Below are 20064 nucleotides of genomic sequence, written 5' to 3' on the forward strand. Positions count from 1 at the left end.
CCCCTCAGCCTTGAGTCAATGTAATCAGTCCAATCTTGGACTTGATTAAAACACACATTAGACCACTTAGGTGCGAGCCTAGGGACCTGGTCATGCAGTGGGCCTATTGGCCACCAAAATAAAAAACCGGTTGTTTATAAAATTTATACGATATGGATGATAAAGAGTTAGGATTATTTATACAAAATTCATTTTATGTATTCTAATAGTTAACCTACTGTATTATACTATGCTATGCTATATTACTTTTTCCTACCACATCAAGATCCCATTTCTGATAGTAAAATGAAATTTTTCATTTTATTTACAAGTTTTCATGGTTTTGTAGGACGTGCAAGAGCCCCTAATATTAATTGTAAAATAGAATTTGTCATTTTATTTATGAGTTTTTGTGGTTTTGTAGATCAGGGGCCCCTAAATATTAAGAGGGACAAGGCTCCACAAAACTTTAATCCATGCTAAAGTAATAAAAATCCATTGAAACATAAGAGTCCTACCTCAGGAATGGCAGGAAAGATGTTGTCCACCAGCCTCTTGTAGCGTGGCCGGAATGCTGAACAGCACCCACAACAACCTGCAACACACACACATATACTGACAAAATACACCATCACTGTAATGCAAGCATTACTGATGCTTTACATGCAGTATGTTCCTTATTGGTTATACCAATAATGTACAAATAAACCAAAATGTGAAAAGAATCTCACAATTTGAAAACAATCCCTCAGTACTCGCAACACGTTCTTGAACGCAGCTTACCTGGTAACTCGTTCAATAGCATGAGAGAAAATGAGCGCACATTAATAAATGCTAACGAGCAGCACCAATGTCACCAACTGCCAGACACTAATGATTAAAGCCACAACACTTTAAAACAGAACTGAGCACACATTTCAAAGATACAGTAACATATGCACATACTGTATGCATCATAATACATACTGTATATCACCAACAAGCAAATTTATAACAAATCACACTTAAAATCAATCCCAATAAATCTCTGTTTTTTAGTAATACAGTATTTGAACACTATTTTATTAATTCAAATTATGTCTAAAAATGAAAAAGTTTGATAATTTAGGTAAGTTATGATTAATGAAACATTACTTAAAAAATAAAGAAATTTAGTATGTTAAAAAATTTCACAGATCTTAAGTTACACAATTTCACAGATCTTAGGCAAAGCGTAGATCAATTCATTGAGTCTTGCCTAAGATCTCATGATACACACACAGTCAGACACTCCTTCACACAGGAAACTGCACAACGTTCCAAGCACCTACCTCAGTGATAAACACCAGGTAACTGCTTGTGCTACACTTGTTTCTTTTACACTGAACCAACAGGATTACATTCATTTGTAAGCCTTCCCACCTACACTACAGCAGTGTACTTGAACCCAATGATAAAGTGTTTGGAATGTAGGAACTGCATAAATGTGTCTTTTAAAATTACTGGTTGTACACTATTTGTCATGTATTTTAATGTAAGTACGTACATAGCATATTAAACAAATTTAGGGTTAAAATGCAAAATTTCATCCTCATAAAAACACAAAAATTTATTTGGGACCAAAATGTTTAAAATCAAATGAAATTTCATGTACAATAATACTATATTAATCTATCCAAGGATCACTGTTCTTGAAATGTCTAAGTGTACTAAACATGATAGTAGTTACTTTTCAAAATTCAAGAAAATAATATCTTAACATTAGGTCGTTTAGTAAAGCCATTGCACTGTACTCTCATATCGACAGACTTACTCCATCATTGTTAGCTAAGAAAACCTCAAGATACAAACTTTACACACACATTAGGGCAGGGATGAATAACTTTTTTTTTTAGTCACGAAATATCAATGACTAAAAAAATAAGCTCTGCAATGTACATTTTATTAAGGAGTAAAACCAATGGAAGCTATTCAGTGCCACAAGCCAGTGAAGTTTGATTCTTTACATGAGACATCAAGAGCTGCAACTGTACCATTCAGTGGCTGCGGATTGTAAATTCCTGCATTATGTTTACCCCTGCCCAAGTATAGCAGTTTAATTCATGCATAGGTCAAGGTTTTAAGATCAAATTTTTAAGTAAAAAGTAGGGATCGATCTATTCGTGAGTAATACTTTTAAGAGTTTGAAATCCTTACACTTTGAGATTTGTGTCATTTACCATGTTCAGCAGCAAATAAATGCAAAGATATCACTCACTCACTCACCCACCACTGGACAGAACTACCTCACACACACCATTTGATAATTCACCTAAAATTCACAAAAAGGATACTGTACACATATATCCTCCAGCTTATTCACACCCTCTACACCATGACTGCACGCATCTCATCATTACCCTATAACCAACACACTCATCTACTCCATGAATGCATTGCTTCTAAGGTATCTGTACTACAGTGTGTCTGAAACACCAAAGAACTATGCATGCTACTATCTTCCACAGAGCACTAATATGCAATGCTATCCAAGATGGGTAGCATGTAAAATGTAAATAAATTACACAGAAAAATATAGTATGCAATTTTTAACTGGGGTGGTGTAGCTGCACCAAATGTCTGAGCATTCAGTTATTACACATACTATTATTTAATGTAATCATTCAAGAGATTTACGTGGTAAGAGCGAGCACTAACTGCTGGCTAGCCTTGTGGAAAGAGGAAGGGTGGAACATACAGTACTTACAGTAACTGGGAACTAGCAAGACAATGCATCAACAGATCTTACTTCAGAGGATACTAAGAAAATAGGAAGAGCAAGTTGAAAAAAAATGAAGCACTAGGTATAACAAGTGCTTCAACTTAACAAAGGACAGCACTCCATATATATACACAAACTGGAGTGAGAGCCTCTACTAGACACTATGTAATTAATCACTGTGAAGAAATTACCTGTAAAAATAAGCTATTGGGAAACAGGGACCTCTACTGGAAACTAAAGCTAGTTAATGGCAGATAGTTGGCAAAGGGAACTGATCAGGAGGACATGAGGGTTTTCTAACAAGGGTCACAGGGCGAGTCACTGACGACGATTAGGAGGGAGACTTGTCCAAAGACTCACATGCCGCATCTGGGCACTTGACTGCCACAGCCTCCACCACTTCTGAGAGGCGCTCATGTCGAAAGCAGCACCTCAGAAAGGAAGACATCCTCGAATCACTTCTGCTTCTAGACTCCTCAGGTACAAACGACACACATCTTCAGTTGAAAGGGTATTCACTGGTTGCAACCTGATATTGTCTTTGGCTTATTTTCAGAGATGTTTGCATAGCAACATATACCAAAGTACATGCCAATAATACAGAGTCCACTTTCAATTATAATCTCCAAATTAATCAATATGTTGCAAATTACTGTAATAAGAGCATGTCACAAAAATGTCACATTCTCAAAATCTGCCACTATTACTGCATGATAATAACTTACATTCAAGTGACTATTTCCTCAAACTTTTTTTTATTACCATTCCATCTATGTCACTGGAGGGAGGAACACAATATTAGCCAAACATTTACTAACCCAAATTAAATGTTAAGCTTCCTTCATCTCATTCTCAAAATGCTGTGATAGATTCATATACTATTCTTATTCAGAAACTCAATGGGAAAATAAAAAAAAACCTGTGAAATAATGGTCTTGTGAATATAAACATGCATAATGGTGAATTAATATATCACAGATTAAGAAAAAAATTACAGTTTACATACCCACCATATATAGATCACCATTATTAGATTAAAAAACAAGCACTAAAGCTGTATAGGACATGCAAATACCGTAAATAGAAAAGGCAAGAACAATATCATTCTGTGAATTGCATCAATCCACAAGGAAGCACTAAGACACAGGGGTCATACAACCCCTGGGGAATTGGAGGCAGTTAGGTTTGATGCTAGAATATGGGAGAACAATCCAAAATATCATTATAAAACTGAAAACTTAATGCAATTGCAAGGAGCTTCCAACTGCTCCCTTTAGTTTCAACACTCATGGAAACAACACATACAAATCATCTATAAGATATACTGTCAGCTGCTGTTGACACCAGCAACAGCAAAAAAACAGCCTTATTAGCAATATATACCTCAAGAACTACTGAAGTTAATCTAATTGCTTTATGAAAGTTTTATTTAAATCTTTAGAAACTTAAGGATCAATGTCTCAATTCTTCCAAACACTTCATATCCCATTAAGTGATAAGGAACTGAAAATGTGGCCTGGGAATGCCAGCCTTGCATCTCAGTTCACTGCAACCTCTGCAACACAGTGGGCTAAGGCAATGGCCTGGTGTTACAAGACTCCAGTTTGATCCTGATCACACCACTGAACCATTACATTCACTTATTACAAATTTTCAGTATACACTTCAATTAAAGCTTAACCCTTTGACTGTCGCAACCCCCAATCCTGAGGTGTCTCCTGGTGTTGCAAAATTTCAAAAAAAAAAAAATTATTTTTTCTTAGGAAATGATAGAGAATCTTTTCCCGATTGTAATGACACCAAAAAAACGAAATTTGATGGAAAACTGACGGAATTATGCTCTCACGAATTTAGCGACCTCCGTGATATTTACAAATCGGCGATTTTGCCTACTTTGAGCGCTATTTTCGGCTAATTCTGTTTGTCCAGTCGACCAAACTCATAGCTATTTCTTCAGAACTCCATTTTTTCTATCGATTGAGTACAAGAAACTGCCCATGTACTGATTTCAGCTACCCAATAATGTGGTCAGAAATTTGAAATTTGGCCAATTTCACAAAAATTAAAAAATATGACAATTTCAAAATAAGGTCCAGAATGAACAATGCAGACATTCCTGGCTCTAAAATAACATTTTCTTTGTTCATCAGTCATGTCTCCAGGCCCCTCTGATATTACTCTTGCTTTCTATTTTGAATTTTTATTCAAACAAAAAATAGAAGACTTACTATTATGCAGACTACTGCAATACTGTAATAATTGTATAAATAACATCAACCCATTCATGACTGCATATTAGATTGGCTAGTTGGACATTTATTGGACAATGACATCATTTGTTTACTTTTGAACATTGGCAAAAATCAAACATTTCCCCTACTTTGAGCTCCATTTCCAGGTTCTTTTTATAGTAAAATCAATCAAAATCACCTCATTTCTATATTATGTTTTCCATTCTATCAAATGAGACCAAGAAAAAGAGAATACAACCATAAATACTATACGAAAATAGACCACAAAGTCGGCATTTTAATTAAAAAAAACGGTCGGAATTTTTTTTTTCTCATTATGCACTGCGTGCTCCAGGATTTTTTTTATATGGTGCACACTGACCACACCTACCCATTCTCTCACATGTTGGCCTACCAGCTTTCTCCTGCTTGATCTGAAGCCACTAGAATTTATGAGTATATATACGTCAAACACGGTACCTCGTAAGACGTATATATACGGCCGCGACAGTCAAAGGGTTAACTAACTTCAAGTAAATGTTACATTAAGTTATCACTGCAATATACGACGACCCCACTTTACACTGCTTTGCTTTGCAGCGCTTTGTTTTCCAGTGTTTCAGTAATGCAGTGGTTTTTCAATTATATCCATTCTTCATTTATTCAGCCTTTCTACAATAAATATATTCACCACTCACTATATGCTAAGGAGTAATGTGTGTACTGTATATGCATACTGTATATGCAATTTTAATGTCTTACTCTACTGCTCACTTAATACGTATAAGTTAGTGTCAACATTTTATTAGACTTTTATATGCATTTGAAAGTAAAAAAAGGCTACGTCTCACTTTACAGTGGTAGCCCAGAACCTAACCTGTTGTATAAGTAGGGCTCTCCTGTTCTGTATTTTTTATATTGTAATTTATTTGATATTGTAATAATTATAAAAGTGATTCATTCATCTATGATGTAAATAAAAGTAGCCAATTCTATCATTATTATTAAATAAAAATAACAGTTCATGGGATAACAACAGAGTTTGTTAAAAGTTTTTACAGAAAACTTACTTCAGCATCATGTAAGTTGATTAGCTTTAATATTTAAATTACAGTGGACCCCCGGTTAACGATATTTTTTCATTCCAGAAGTATGTTCAGGTGCCAGTACTGACCGAATTTGTTCCCATAAGGAATATTGTGAAGTAGATTAGTCCATTTCAGACCCCCAAACATACACGTACAAACGCACTTACATAAATACACTTACATAATTGGTTGCATTGGGAGGTGATCGTTAAGCGGGGGTCCACTGTAATTTTGGTTTGGTAAAGTACCATTGGGTATGTGCTATGAGCAATAAATCTCTGCTATGCTATGATAAAACTGTAATAAAAAAATTATTGAATTATTCCCCCTGCAACAGCTTCACTCATCTCATTCCATGCTCTACTGACCTCTATTATTATTATTATTATTATTATTATTATTATTATTATAATTATTACAATTCTTTTAAATGCACCAGCCATCTCCCACTGAGGTAGAGTGACCTAAAAAAAGAAGAAACACTTTTACCATCACTCACTCCATCCCTATCTTGCCAGAGGGATATGATACTACAGTTCAAGACTGCAATTATTCCCACCCTACCTTCAGAGTGCAGGCATCGTACTTCCCACTTCCAGGACTCAAATCTGGCTAACCAGTTTCCCTGAATCCCTTCATAAATGTTACTTTGCTCACGCTCCAAGAGCATGTCAATTTCTGAAAACCACTTGCCTCCACTCACACCTATCTAACATGCTCAGGTATTGTTATTAATATTACTACTACTACTATCTGTATACAACTGCTCCTAACTTAGTGACACACTTGTTTACCGAGAACTCGGACTTACGCCAGGCTCTCTGACCGGTATGCATACCTAGATAATGAATATTAGAGCTGATTTCCTCTATTCTGTTTATTACAATATACTACAGTACACTACTGTATAAACATTTAAAAATATACTAAATATGTTATAAATAGTGCAAAAATGACATTAAAACAATATCAAAGATGGTGGACACAAACTCACTACCATTATAGTACAGCTCCCTGCTTAGCGACAAATACACAAGAAAGTGATAAACTCCCTAAGTCTAGGGACTGGGAAATGGAATGGGTGCAGTAGTAATCAGGTTTGATCTGATTACATTACAGTGGTACCTCGAGTTTCGAACAGCTCCCTTATGGGGACAAATTCATTCAGTAACAGCACTCAAAGAGCCTTCTGGAACAAATTAAGTTCGTAACTTGGGGTACCACTGTATTATATTCATGGGGGTGAGCAAAACCTATAAGGGTCATAAAGTGCCTGGAGGGAATAGAAAGCAATAAGGTCTAATCCAAGAAACAGGAGGTAAAGTCCTATTCCTTGGACTACTCATTGCAACTACATCCTATTAAGCCTAGCCCATCTTACCTTACTAAATTTATTTTTTATTAATATATCAGCTGATTCCCACCACAGCAGGGTGGCCCGAAAAAGAAAAACTTTCATCATTCACTCCATCAGTCTTCCCAGAGGGGTGCTTTACACTACAGTTATAAAACTGCAACAGTAACACCCCTCCTTCAGAGTGAAGACACTGTACTGTACTTCCCATCTCCAGGACTCAAGTCCGGCCTGCCGGTTTCCCTGAATCCCTTCATAAATGATACTTTCCTCGCACTCTAACAGCACATCACATATTAAAACTCACCTGTCTCCATTCACTTCTATCAAACATGCTGATGTATGCTTGCTGGAAGACCAAGCCCCTCACTTACTAAATATAATCCATTAAATGAAAAACCTGTCTACATCAGCTCTCTTATAAACCTCCTCTATATAGTGCAATTTCTTTATAAAGGTGACTGAAAAAGCACATCAAAATTTGTCAAGTGCATTTGCATTGACCAATGCATGCATTTGCAAACATTGCCTAACAATGTCTTATTACATGTAAACTACATTATCCCTGTACAACATAAAAATAAATAATTTTAATTTTATTTAAATTTGAATTTGACAAGTCATTCATAGAGCATGCTATTAAATTTTTTATGCACTTTTTCATAAATATAGGCATTTTATAAGAGAGCTTATTATATACGTATAAAGAGCACAATGTTTTTTTTTATGCAAAGTAACTTTATTTTGTAGGTCCATTATGAGTGCAAAGTACAGTGGACCCCCGCATAACGATGGCATCACATAGCGATTATTTCGCATACCGCTTACTTTAATCGCAAAATTTTTGCCGCGCATACCGATTAAAAACCCGCTCACCGATTTTCGTCCGAGACGCGTCCAATGTGCGCCCTCAGCCAGCCTCACATGTGCCGCCCGTGCCATTGTTTACCAGCCAGCCTCCGCGCTAACATCCAAGCATACACTCGGAATATTTCGTATTATTACAGTGTTTTCGGTGCTGTTTCTGGAAAATAAATGACCATGGGCCCCAAGAAAGCTTCTAGTGCCAACCGTACACCAATAAGGGTAAGAATTCCAATTGAAATGAAGAAAGAGATCATTGATAAGTATGAAAGTGGAGTGCGTATCGCCGACCTAGTCAAGTTGTACAAGAAACCCCAATCAACCATCGCTACTATTGTGGGCACCAAAAAGACAATCAAGGAAGCTGTTCTTGCCAAAGGTTTAACTGTGTTTTCGAAACAAAGATCGCAAGTGATGGAAGATGTTGAGAGACTCTTATTGGTGTGGATAAATGAAAAACAGCTAGCAGGAGATAGCGTCTCTCAAGCGATCATATGTGAAAAGGCTAGGAAGTTGCATGACGATTTAATTAAAAAAATGCCTGCAACTAGTGATGATGTGAGTGAATTTAAGGCCAGCAAAGGTTGGTTTGAGAGATTTAAGAAGCGTAGTGGCATCCATAGTGTGATAAGGCATGGTGAGGCTGCCAGTTCGGACCACAAAGCGGCTGAAAAATATGTGCAGGAATTCAAGGAGTACATAGAAACTGAAGGACTGAAACCTGAACAAGTGTTTAATTGTGATGAAACAGGCCTGTTCTGGAAGAAAATGCCAAGCAGGACCTACATTACTCAGGAGGAAAAGGCACTCCCAGGACATAAGCCTATGAAAGACAGGCTTACTCTTCTCATGTGTGCCAATGCTACTGGTGATTGCAAAGTGAAGCCTTTATTAGTGTATCACTCTGAAACTCCCAGAGCGTTCAGGCAAAAGAATGTCCTCAAGGATAATTTGTGTGTGCTGTGGAGGGCAAACAGTAAGGCATGGGTCACTAGGGAATTTTTCTATAACTGGTTACACCATGCATTTGCCCCCAATGTGAAAGATTACCTAACTGAAAAGAAATTAGAACTTAAGTGCCTCCTGGTGTTAGACAATGCCCCTGGTCATCCTACAGACGTGGCAGAGCGACTTTATGGGGACATGAGCTTCATTAAGGTGAAGTTTTTGCCTCCTAATACCACTCCTCTCCTGCAGCCCATGGACCAGCAGGTTATTTCCAACTTCAAGAAACTGTACACAAAAGCTCTGTTTGAAAGGTGCTTTGTAATGACCTCAGAAACTCAACTGACTCTAAGAGAGTTTTGGAGAGATCACTTTAATATCCTCAATTGTGTAAACGTTATAGGTAAGGCTTGGGAGGAAGTGACTAAGAGGACCTTGAACTCTGCTTGGAAGAAACTGTGGCCAGAATGTGTAGACAAAAGGGATTTTGAAGGGTTTGAGGCTAACCCTGAGAGGATTATGCCAGTTGAGGAATCCATTGTGGCATGGGGTTGGAGGTTAGTGGGGAGGATGTGGAAGAGTTGGTGGAGGAGGACAATGAAGAACTAACCACTGATGAGCTGATAGATCAACTTCAAGAGCAAGAGGCCAGACCTGGGGAAACTGGTTCAGAGGAGGGGAGAGAGAAATTGAAGAAGTTGCCTACTACAAAGATAAAGGAAATCTGTGCAAAGTGGCTTGAAGTGCAAACCTTCATGGATGAAAATCACCCTCACACAGCTATTGCAAGCCGTGTTGGCAACCTGTACACTGACAATGTTGTGAAACACTTTAGGGAAGTGATAAAGGAACGAGAGGTACAGGCCACTATGGACAGATATCTTGTGCGAAAGAAGTCCAGTGACTCTGAAGCTGGCCCTAGTGGCATTAAAAGAAGAAGGGAAGTAACCCCAGAAAAGGACTTGCTACCTCAAGTCCTAATGGAAGGGGATTCCCCTTCTAAACAGTAAGAAGATAATGCTCTCCCCTCCTCCCATCCCATCAATCATCACCAGATCTTCAATAAAAGTAAGTGTCATGTAAGTGTGCATGCCTTTTTCAGTTTGTGTGTATTAAAATTAATATTTCATGTGGTAAAAAAAATTTTTTTTCATACTTTTGGGTGTCTTGCACGGATTAATTTTATTTCCATTATTTCTTATGGGGAAAATTCATTCACATAACGATTATTTCGCATAACAATTACCCCTCTTGCACGGATTAAAATCGTTAACCGGGGGTCCACTGTATTGGTAGGAAACAGGATAAAAGTTTATGGTTTGAGAGAGGCAATCACATCTACTATCTAATGGTTATAATTATAACTATAATTTTTAAGGGAGTGGACCAGTAAGCAGTCAGATGATCAAAAGCTCCAGAAGCGGGTCATCACACGACTAAGAGTCACCTCAGGAAACACTTGTCCTGTTTCCTGAGAAACCCACCTACCTAACCTAACTTAGAGGCATATCAGAACACTAGTGACTTTGATAAATTAGACACATGTGCAACTCTTGGGTATCTTTATTGACAAAATGTTTTGCCACACAGTGGCTTCATCAGTCCATACAAAGGAGAATCGTGAAGAACAGGAGTAGTTTGAGGTAATCAGTCCCTCAGCCTTGAGTCGATGTAATCAGTCCATCAATCTTGAAAAGAATACAGCATATGGATGGACTGATTACATCGACTCAAGGCTGAGGAACTGATTACCTGAAACTCCTCCTGTTCTTCACGATTCTCCTTTGTATGGACTGATGAAGCCACTGTGTGGCAAAACGTTTCCTCAATAAAGAAATCCAGGAGTTGCACATGTATCTAATTTATCAACGTATCGGTTCTTTGAACCATTCATTTACACTAGTGACTTTGTAAGTGGGTCACTCTGTTAGTCACCACAGAAATGACCCTTTAAGAGGGTATGCCTCAGTGCTGAAGGGTCCTTCATCTGATAAATTGGAGTTATCCTACCCTTCCTTGGATCAAACCTGATTACCACCCCATTTCCTATATGCTGCAACATCCCAATGGGTTTAACACCTCTCCAAGATTATAATAATAATACATAATCAACAAAGGTTACTTTGTAGTGTTACACAATTATTATGAATTAATCCTTCACCAGAAGCCTCGTACAGTATGTGGATCTCTGGAGTGATGTACATACCAGATTTTTTTTAAAATACGTATAGTATTTCTTTTATCAAATATTCTGATATATCAGTAGCATTAAAATAAAGCATATTTTATGGATAAGTACAGTAATTTGTGGAAGTACTTTGTATAAGATATGTGTACTTAATCTTTTCTTGTTATTTGCATAATAAAATAATTATTGTATACTGAACTTAAAAAAGACATTTATTTATTGCTGTGGATTAGCCAAAATTAAACCAGGCATTAATTTTAATTAAGAGCAATCTTAACTCTCAATAAATATTACAGAAATTAATTCAAATTAAATCAAATTATTGTAATTAATATGCAACTTTCACAAGATTTTTTTTTCTATAAAGAAGCCAAGAAACATTCTGAAGTTAAAAAGTGCAAAATAAATAAATTACCATCACCAGAATGAAACACAAAATAATACAATGAACACCACCACTCTTCTCAACACACACAAAGTAATGCAATTACCACCACCTTCTCCAGGTAAACACATCTCAATTATCACACAACCCCAACACAGTGGAACCTTGGTATACGACCAGCTCCCTACTTGAACAAAACTCTGCACTCAACAAATACAACCTGCCAGAACTTCGCTGTTAAACTATTTCATGTTTCTTTGCATTTTTTGGTGTTTTTTTGTATTTTTTGTATAAATAAGTCACCATGGGGCCTACGATGAATAGTGATAACAGCCAACCAAACACAAAATTGGTTGGGAAGAACCTGTTTGATACTCAAACGGAGCAGCACTCGAACAGCCTTCTGGAATGAATTAGGGTCGCATACCAAGGTTCACTGCATATAAGAATGCATCCTTCAGCTTCAAATGAAGAAATACAGAACTAAACCTCCCAAAATTATCATAGCTGGTAAACATAAGCATCAAGCACCTGCAGGATCTGAATGCTAAGAAAGCAAACTAACCTAACACTCTAATGACTGAGGTGTATGTAACCCTGCACACCCCCAAACAACACTCTGGTTTATGTGAGTTAAGCTTGTGCAACCTGGCAGTATGGGGTTGATGGGGAGTGGCAAGACACAGCCCAGCGGCTCAGTCAAGGCCCATGTGTGGAGGCTAATGAGGGCTGCAGGGAGGCTGCTCTCTGAAACATGAGTTTTGCCTTGGAATGGATGATGCAAGACATTACAGTAATTACTGTGCATATTTATAACTACACAAGCAGAGCTAGGCCCACAGAATCCTGTTTTTAATAAATAATTTATTACTGTATTACAATATAGAGTTCTTTTAATTTCCAAATGCTGCAGCATTTACATGCTACACTAAAGTACAGTACTTTTGCCAATCCATTCCACTACTTAATATGTCTTCTAAGTTAAGTTTCTATTGTGCAAGTTAACCACTTTCCTTATTTCTTTTGGTTAATATTATTGACAAACGGTACACAATTAAGACAACTCCCAATCATTACGTATTTCAAATATAACTTGCATTTAAACGCATGGACAAAACAATATCCTAATATCAACTCTATGTAACAAACATAATTTATAAATTAAGTAGATTATCTAGAGTGTCAATTCCTGCAGCCTGGCAACGTCCCTACACCAGGTCAAGATTATTCCTGGGAGGTCAAAACTTGGGACTGTGCAGGAAGCTTAGTCCCTGTGGAACATCCCAAACAAAAGCATTCACATTGCTAAACTCACAAACTAGTATTTAGTCACTTAGCCATAATACCAACTTACCTCATAATTTGTAATATTTTAAAATAAAGAATTAAACTAAGTCTGCCCGAAATGCCTAGCCATGCTAGGCGTTCTAGTGGTACACTCTGTAATCATTATTTAACTACATGTAAACCACACAACAACCAAATTCTGTAAATTCAACATTGTAATCTTTATAGAGAATAAACTTTTAATTGAACTGAATTGAATTGAACACACAGCCAACTTTCAACCTAATTCTGCTCAACTGTCAGCAGAGATGAGAGGGGTCAACTGGAAGTGAGGACAGCAGAAGATTAAAGAAAGAGCAGAACAGAGGGGAGAACAGTTTTATTGAGAAAACAGTTATTATTTATTTCCAGTTGGTAAGTTCATTTAGGTACAAGTACACACAAGTACAATTATCATAGTGTAAATTACCTAGGATAACCCAAAAAAATGTCAAAGTGACTTATTTCCATTGGGCTTTGCTCTTAGTGTCCTACCTTCATCCAAGACTCTAAGCACCACAATTCCTCCTTGAATGCTTTATTGTTTTTAACAGCTGAAATTACTGAATACTATCTAAATTAATAATTATTCACTCAGTTTTTATTACTATCAATCAGTTCTGCCCTATCTCCAATTGCCAGAATTTCCTACCACAATTACAGTGGCCCATATAAGAATTAAAATATAACAATCAATTAGTCATATCATTAATATATTATCCAGTTACTGTCCCAGGAGTCCTCTTAACCACAACTGACAATGATGAAAGAAACATTGCCAGAAGCCCTACTCTAGTTTTGTTGTTCTATTTTATCTGCAAAGCCCTAGAAATGTTTCACTTTTTAGCACTTTAAACATATTCTACCAAGAGAAAAATGTTCATTACCATTATCTGTTTGCTACTGTCATGACCAATTCCCTCAATTATATAAATCATAATCACAAAGCAAGGAATACTATTCAAAGTCTATTTTTCACAGTCCACAATCCATATCCATAATTGGCTCTTTGTCATCAACCGTGTCAGCAAATTTATACAAAAGGAGAAATATTCCCACCATTTATGTTGCAGAAGATACTGGGTTCTTAGGCAAGCTCCTAGTAGGGATAGTGGCACCCTCCTAGAGAAGAGGCACAACCCCTAGGCACAAACCACTCAAACCCATCATTACATTTGGGAAACCCAGTGTTGGAATGGGATGTCTTAAAAACAGCTATAATTTGGTCACTGATCTCACAAGTGCTTACCTAGTACAGGATCATCATCAGAAAAGGGCAGCTGCTCACAAGACATTGAAAGATTGGTATTATCTTAACTGTTAGGGGGAAAAATCATGTGATGTGGGTCTTCATCACATGACCTGCTCAATGGCTCATAAAGAGCATCTTATAAATTGTGTCAATGCTTATATACAGTAATGTCCTCGACTGCAGGTCAACTAGTGTCTAGGGTAACAATAAAAGGTTTTTAACTACAAAATGAGAAGGAGTCTACAAGTTGGCTGCCATTAACACCAAAATGGCTAGAAAAAAAAAAAAGTATTCACTGAAATGAGACAGTTTATGTCGAATACATAAAATACTGCTGATAAAATACTGGTCAGATGCACCCACCAAATGACACATGCAAAACTAATGATCTAAGAACTACATTCAAGAACCTTAACATGGAATCCTGTAAGGCTTTATACAAGTAATAGGTCAGGTCCATCTTGGAGTGAGTGTACCAGTGTGGAGCCAGTACAGGATCCAGCAGACATATAAAAGCCAGTAATGATTCTGGCAGCAGAACAGAGAGCTTGACTACAAGAGGAGCCTTAAGAATTCAAACTAACAACTCCCAGGGAATCAAAGTGAATACCATCATGGAGCACAGAATACTCTAAAGACTATCCAGACAGAAAAGATAAGCTATTTGAGATGCAAGGAGAGGAAGCCAAGGTACAATGATGGCAGCTAAAGATGCAGATGAGCCACAGGAGGCAAGGAAATGCTTTTTTATCAGTCACAGGGTAAGTGGTATCAACTTGTTAGGTGAAAAGTTAATGCAGGCAAAACAAAACTTGGTTTCAAAAGTAGCTATGCTAGTGTATTTAAGGGGCAGGACAAGGAGCTATGAACTGAGCTCTGCAAGCACAACTTCTTGAGCACATGCATGCACGCACATACGTGCCCAATGACTCACCCACCCACCCACCCCCCCCCCACACACACACACACACACCATCAGGAGGAGAGTGGTGGAGCACCTGGCAAGAAACAAGCGTATAATCGACAACCAGCACAGTTTCAGGGAAGGAAAATCCTGTGTCACAAACCTACTGGAGTTCTATGACAAGGTGACAGAAGGAAGGCAAGAGAGAGAGGGGTGGATAGACTGCATTTTCTTGGACTGCAAGAAGACCTTTAACAAAGTTCCTCACAAGAGGTTAATGCAAAAGCTAGAAGATCAGGCACACATAACAGGAAAGGCACTGCAATGGATCAGAGAATATCTGACAGAGAGGCAACAACGAGTCATAGTACATGACGAGGTGTCAGAGTGGGCGCCTGTGACAAGCAAGGTTCCACAGGGGTCAGTCCTAGGACCTGTGCTGTTTTTGGTATATGTGAATGACATAACAGAAGGGATAGACTCAGAAGTGTCCTTGTTTGCAGATGATGTGAAGTTAATGAGAATGAAATCAGTCGAGGATCAAGCAGGACTACAAAGAGACCTGGGCAGGCTACAAGCCTGGTCCAGCAACTGGCTCCTGGAATTTAACCCTGCTAAATTCAAAGTCATGAAGATCGGGGAAGAGCAAAGAAGACAGCAGACAGAGTATAGTCTAGGTGGCCAAAGACTGCAAACCTCACTCAAGGAAAAAGATCTTGGGGTGAGTATAATACCGAGCACATCTCCTGAGGTGCACATCAATAAGATAACTGTTTCAGCATACGGGCGTCTTGCAAACCTACGGATAGCGATCCAATACCTGAGTAAGGAATTGTTCAAGACTCTGTACATCATATCCATCAGGCCCATACTGGAGTATGCAGCACCAGATTGGAATCCACACCTGGTCAAGCACGTCAAGAAATTAGAGAAAGTGCAAAGGTTTGCAACAAGACTAATCCCAGAGCTCAGGGGATTGTCCTACGAAAAAAGGTTAAGGGAAATTGGCCTGACGACACTGGAGGACAGGAGGGTCAGGGGAGACATGATAACGACATACAAAATACTGCGCAGAATAGACAAGGTGGACAAAGATAGGATGTTCCAGATATGACACACAGAAACAAGGGGTCACAATTGGAAACTGAAGACTCAGATGAGTTAAAGGGATGTTAGGAAGAATTTCTTCAGTCACAGAGTTGTCAGTAGTGGAGTAGCCTAGAAAGTGACGAAGTGGAGGCGGGAACCGTGCACAGTTTTAAGATGAGGTTTTATAAAGCACATGGAGCAGAGAGAGGACCTAGTAGTAATCTGTGAAGAGGCGGGGCCAGGACCTATGACTCGACCCCTGCAACCACAAACAGGTGAGTACAAATAGCTGAGTACGTACGTACACACACACACACACACACACACACACACACACACACACACACACACACACACACACACACACACACACACACACACACACACACACACACACACAGTATGCCACCAGGTCTCCCACCCTCACAGGCCCCCCAAACCACAGTGTTGGAAAGGAAACTGAAGGTATGGTACACAAACGCTGATGGAATAACAAATAAGTGGGAGGAGTGGCAAGAAAGAGTCAAAGAAGCATCACCGGACATCATAGCTCTCACAGAAACCAAGCTTACAGGTATGATAACAGATGCCATCTTTCCAACGGGATACCAAATCCTGAGGAAAGACAGAGGGAACAGGGGGGGTGGAGGAGTGGCGTTGCTGATCAAAAATCGCTGGAATTTTGATGAGCTGGAGAGAGAAGATAGCGGAGAAGAAAGTGATTACATAGTGGGAACACTTCACTCTGGAGGTCCCAAGGTGGTAATAGCAGTGATGTATAACCCACCACAGAACAGCAGGAGGCCAAGGCAAGAGTACGACGAGAGCAATAGAGCGATGGTTGACACACTGGCTAGAGTGGCCAGAAGAGCTCATGCATGCAGGGCAAAGCTCCTGATCATGGGTGACTTTAACCACAAGGAGATAGATTGGGAGAACTTGGACCCACATGGGGGCCAAGATACTTGGAGGGCTAAGATGATGGAGGTGGTACTGGAGAACTTCATGTACCAACACGTAAGGGACACTACAAGAGAGAGAGGAGAGGATGAACCAGCAAGGCTGGACTTAGTATTCACCTTCAGTAGTGCAGATATCGAGGACATCACATATGAAAGACCCCTTGGGGCCAGTGACCATGTGGTTGTAAGCTTCGAATACACAGTAGAGCTACAAGTGGAGGGAGAAGCAGGAAGGCCAGGACGAATGAAGCCAAACTACAAGAAAGGGGACTACACAGGAATGAGGAACTACCTGAACGGGGTTCAGTGGGACAGAGAACTGGCAGGGAAACCAGTTAATGAGATGATGGAATATGTAGCAATAAAATGCAAGGAGGCTGAGGAGAGGTTTGTACCCAAGGGTAACAGGAGTAATGAAAAAGCCAGGATGAGCCCATGGTTTACCCAAAGGTGCAGGGAGGCAAAAACCAAGTGTGCTAGGGAATGGAAGAAATATAGAAGGCAAAGGACCCAGGAGAATAAGGAGAACAGTCGTAGAGCCAGAAATGAATATGCACAGATAAGAAGGGAGGCCCAAAGACAATATGAAAATGACATAGCAGCGAAAGCCAAATCTGACCCGAAACTGTTGTACAGCCACATCAGGAGGAAAACAACAGTCAAGGACCAGGTAATCAGGCTAAGGAAGGAAGGAGGAGAGACAACAGGAAATGACCGGGAAGTATGTGAAGAACTCAACAAGAGATTCAAAGAAGTGTTCACAGAGGAGACAGAAGGGACTCCAGAAAGACGGAGAGGTGGGGCACACCACCAAGTGCTGGACACAGTGCACACAACCGAGGAAGAAGTGAAGAGGCTTCTGAGTGAGCTAGATACCTCAAAGGCAATGGGGCCAGATAACATCTCCCCATGGGTATTGAGAGAGGGAGCAGAGGCGCTATGTGTACCCCTAACAACAATATTCAATACATCTATCGAAACAGGGAGATTGCCTGAGGCATGGAAGACAGCAAATGTAGTCCCAATCTTTAAAAAAGGAGACAGACATGAAGCATTAAACTACAGACCAGTGTCACTGACATGTATAGTATGCAAAATCATGGAGAAGATTATCAGGAGAAGAGTGGTGGAACACCTAGAAAGGAATGATCTCATCAACAGCAGCCAGCATGGTTTCAGGGACGGGAAATCCTGTGTCACAAACCTACTGGAGTTCTATGACATGGTGACAGCAGTAAGACAAGAGAGAGAGGGGTGGGTGGATTGCATTTTCTTGGACTGCAAGAAGGCGTCTGACACAGTTCCACACAAGAGATTGGTGCAAAAACTGGAGGACCAAGCAGGGATAACAGGGAAGGCACTACAATGGATCAGGGAATACTTGTCAGGAAGACAGCAGCGAGTCATGGTACGTGGCGAGGTGTCAGAGTGGGCACCTGTGACCAGCGGGGTCCCGCAGGGGTCAGTCCTAGGACCAGTGCTGTTTCTGGTATTTGTGAACGACATGACGGAAGGAATAGACTCTGAGGTGTCCCTGTTTGCAGATGACGTGAAGTTGATGAGAAGAATACACTCGATCGAAGACCAGGCAGAACTACAAAGGGATCTGGACAGGCTGCAGAACTGGTCCAGCAATTGGCTCCTGGAGTTCAATCCCACCAAGTGCAAAGTCATGAAGATTGGGGAAGGGCAAAGAAGGCCGCAGACGGAGTACAGTCTAGGGGGTCAGAGACTACAAACCTCACTCAAGGAAAAAGATCTTGGGGTGAGTATAACACCAGGCACATCTCCTGAAGCGCACATCAACCAAATAACTGCTGCAGCATATGGGCGCCTAGCAAACCTCAGAACAGCATTCCGACATCTTAATAAGGAATCGTTCAGGACCCTGTACACCGTATACGTTAGGCCCATATTGGAGTATGCGGCACCAGTTTGGAACCCACACCTAGCCAAGCACGTAAAGAAACTAGAGAAAGTGCAAAGGTTTGCAACAAGACTAGTCCCAGAGCTAAGAGGTATGTCCTACGAGGAGAGGTTAAGGGAAATCAACCTGACGACACTGGAGGACAGGAGAGATAGGGGGGACATGATAACGACATACAAAATACTGAGAGGAATTGACAAGGTGGACAAAAACAGGATGTTCCAGAGATTGGACACAGTAACAAGGGGACACAGTTGGAAGCTAAAGACACAGATGAATCACAGGGATGTTAGGAAGTATTTCTTCAGCCACAGAGTAGTCAGTAAGTGGAATAGTTTGGGAAGCGATGTAGTGGAGGCAGGATCCATACATAGCTTTAAGCAGAGGTACGATAAAGCTCACGGCTCAGGGAGAGTGACCTAGTAGCGATCAGTGAAGAGGCGGGGCCAGGAGCTCGGACTCGACCCCCGCAACCTCAACTAGGTGAGTACAACTAGGTGAGTACACACACACACACACTCGGGGAAACATATGAAGCAAGAAAACAAGGGGAAAAAAAGCAATTGAAAGCATCATGAAAGCAATAGGAGAAGACGACATGACCCAGCTGGAAAATTTTCGGAGAATAGGGGGGTTTGTAAAAAAAAGAAACCCGGCCAGTGAAAGTGACCTTCAAGGCAGAATCGACTCGGAACAGGATCCTGCAGGAGAAAGCACGTTTAAGGGACATGCCGGCATACAGGAAGGTGTATCTCGACCGCGACAGAACACAAGCAGAAAGGCAGAAACTGAGAGAGATGGTACAAAGGCGAAAGGAGGAAAGAGAGGGG

At 39.7% G+C, this 20064-nt stretch overlaps 1 protein-coding gene across 7 annotated transcripts in view; it reads right to left on the reverse strand.

The window, feature by feature from the left end:
* stmA (Protein EFR3 homolog stmA) overlaps positions 1-20064 on the reverse strand; it is a 93009-nt gene that overhangs the window by 46911 nt on the left and 26034 nt on the right. For 4 of the 7 annotated variants that reach the window (XM_053771347.2, XM_053771345.2, XM_053771346.2 and 1 more), the window contains one exon: positions 498-574. In XM_053771347.2, coding sequence (XP_053627322.1) covers positions 498-574 — 77 coding nt within the window. Of the gene's footprint in view, positions 1-497; positions 575-3079; positions 3217-3444; positions 3493-12422; positions 12522-20064 lie in introns of those variants that run through there. The other 3 variants (XM_053771343.2, XM_070098704.1, XM_070098721.1) reach the window with 3 other exon arrangements.

This window comes from Cherax quadricarinatus, chromosome 5, assembly GCF_038502225.1.
Source record: "Cherax quadricarinatus isolate ZL_2023a chromosome 5, ASM3850222v1, whole genome shotgun sequence".
Lineage (NCBI taxonomy): Eukaryota > Metazoa > Arthropoda > Malacostraca > Decapoda > Parastacidae > Cherax > Cherax quadricarinatus.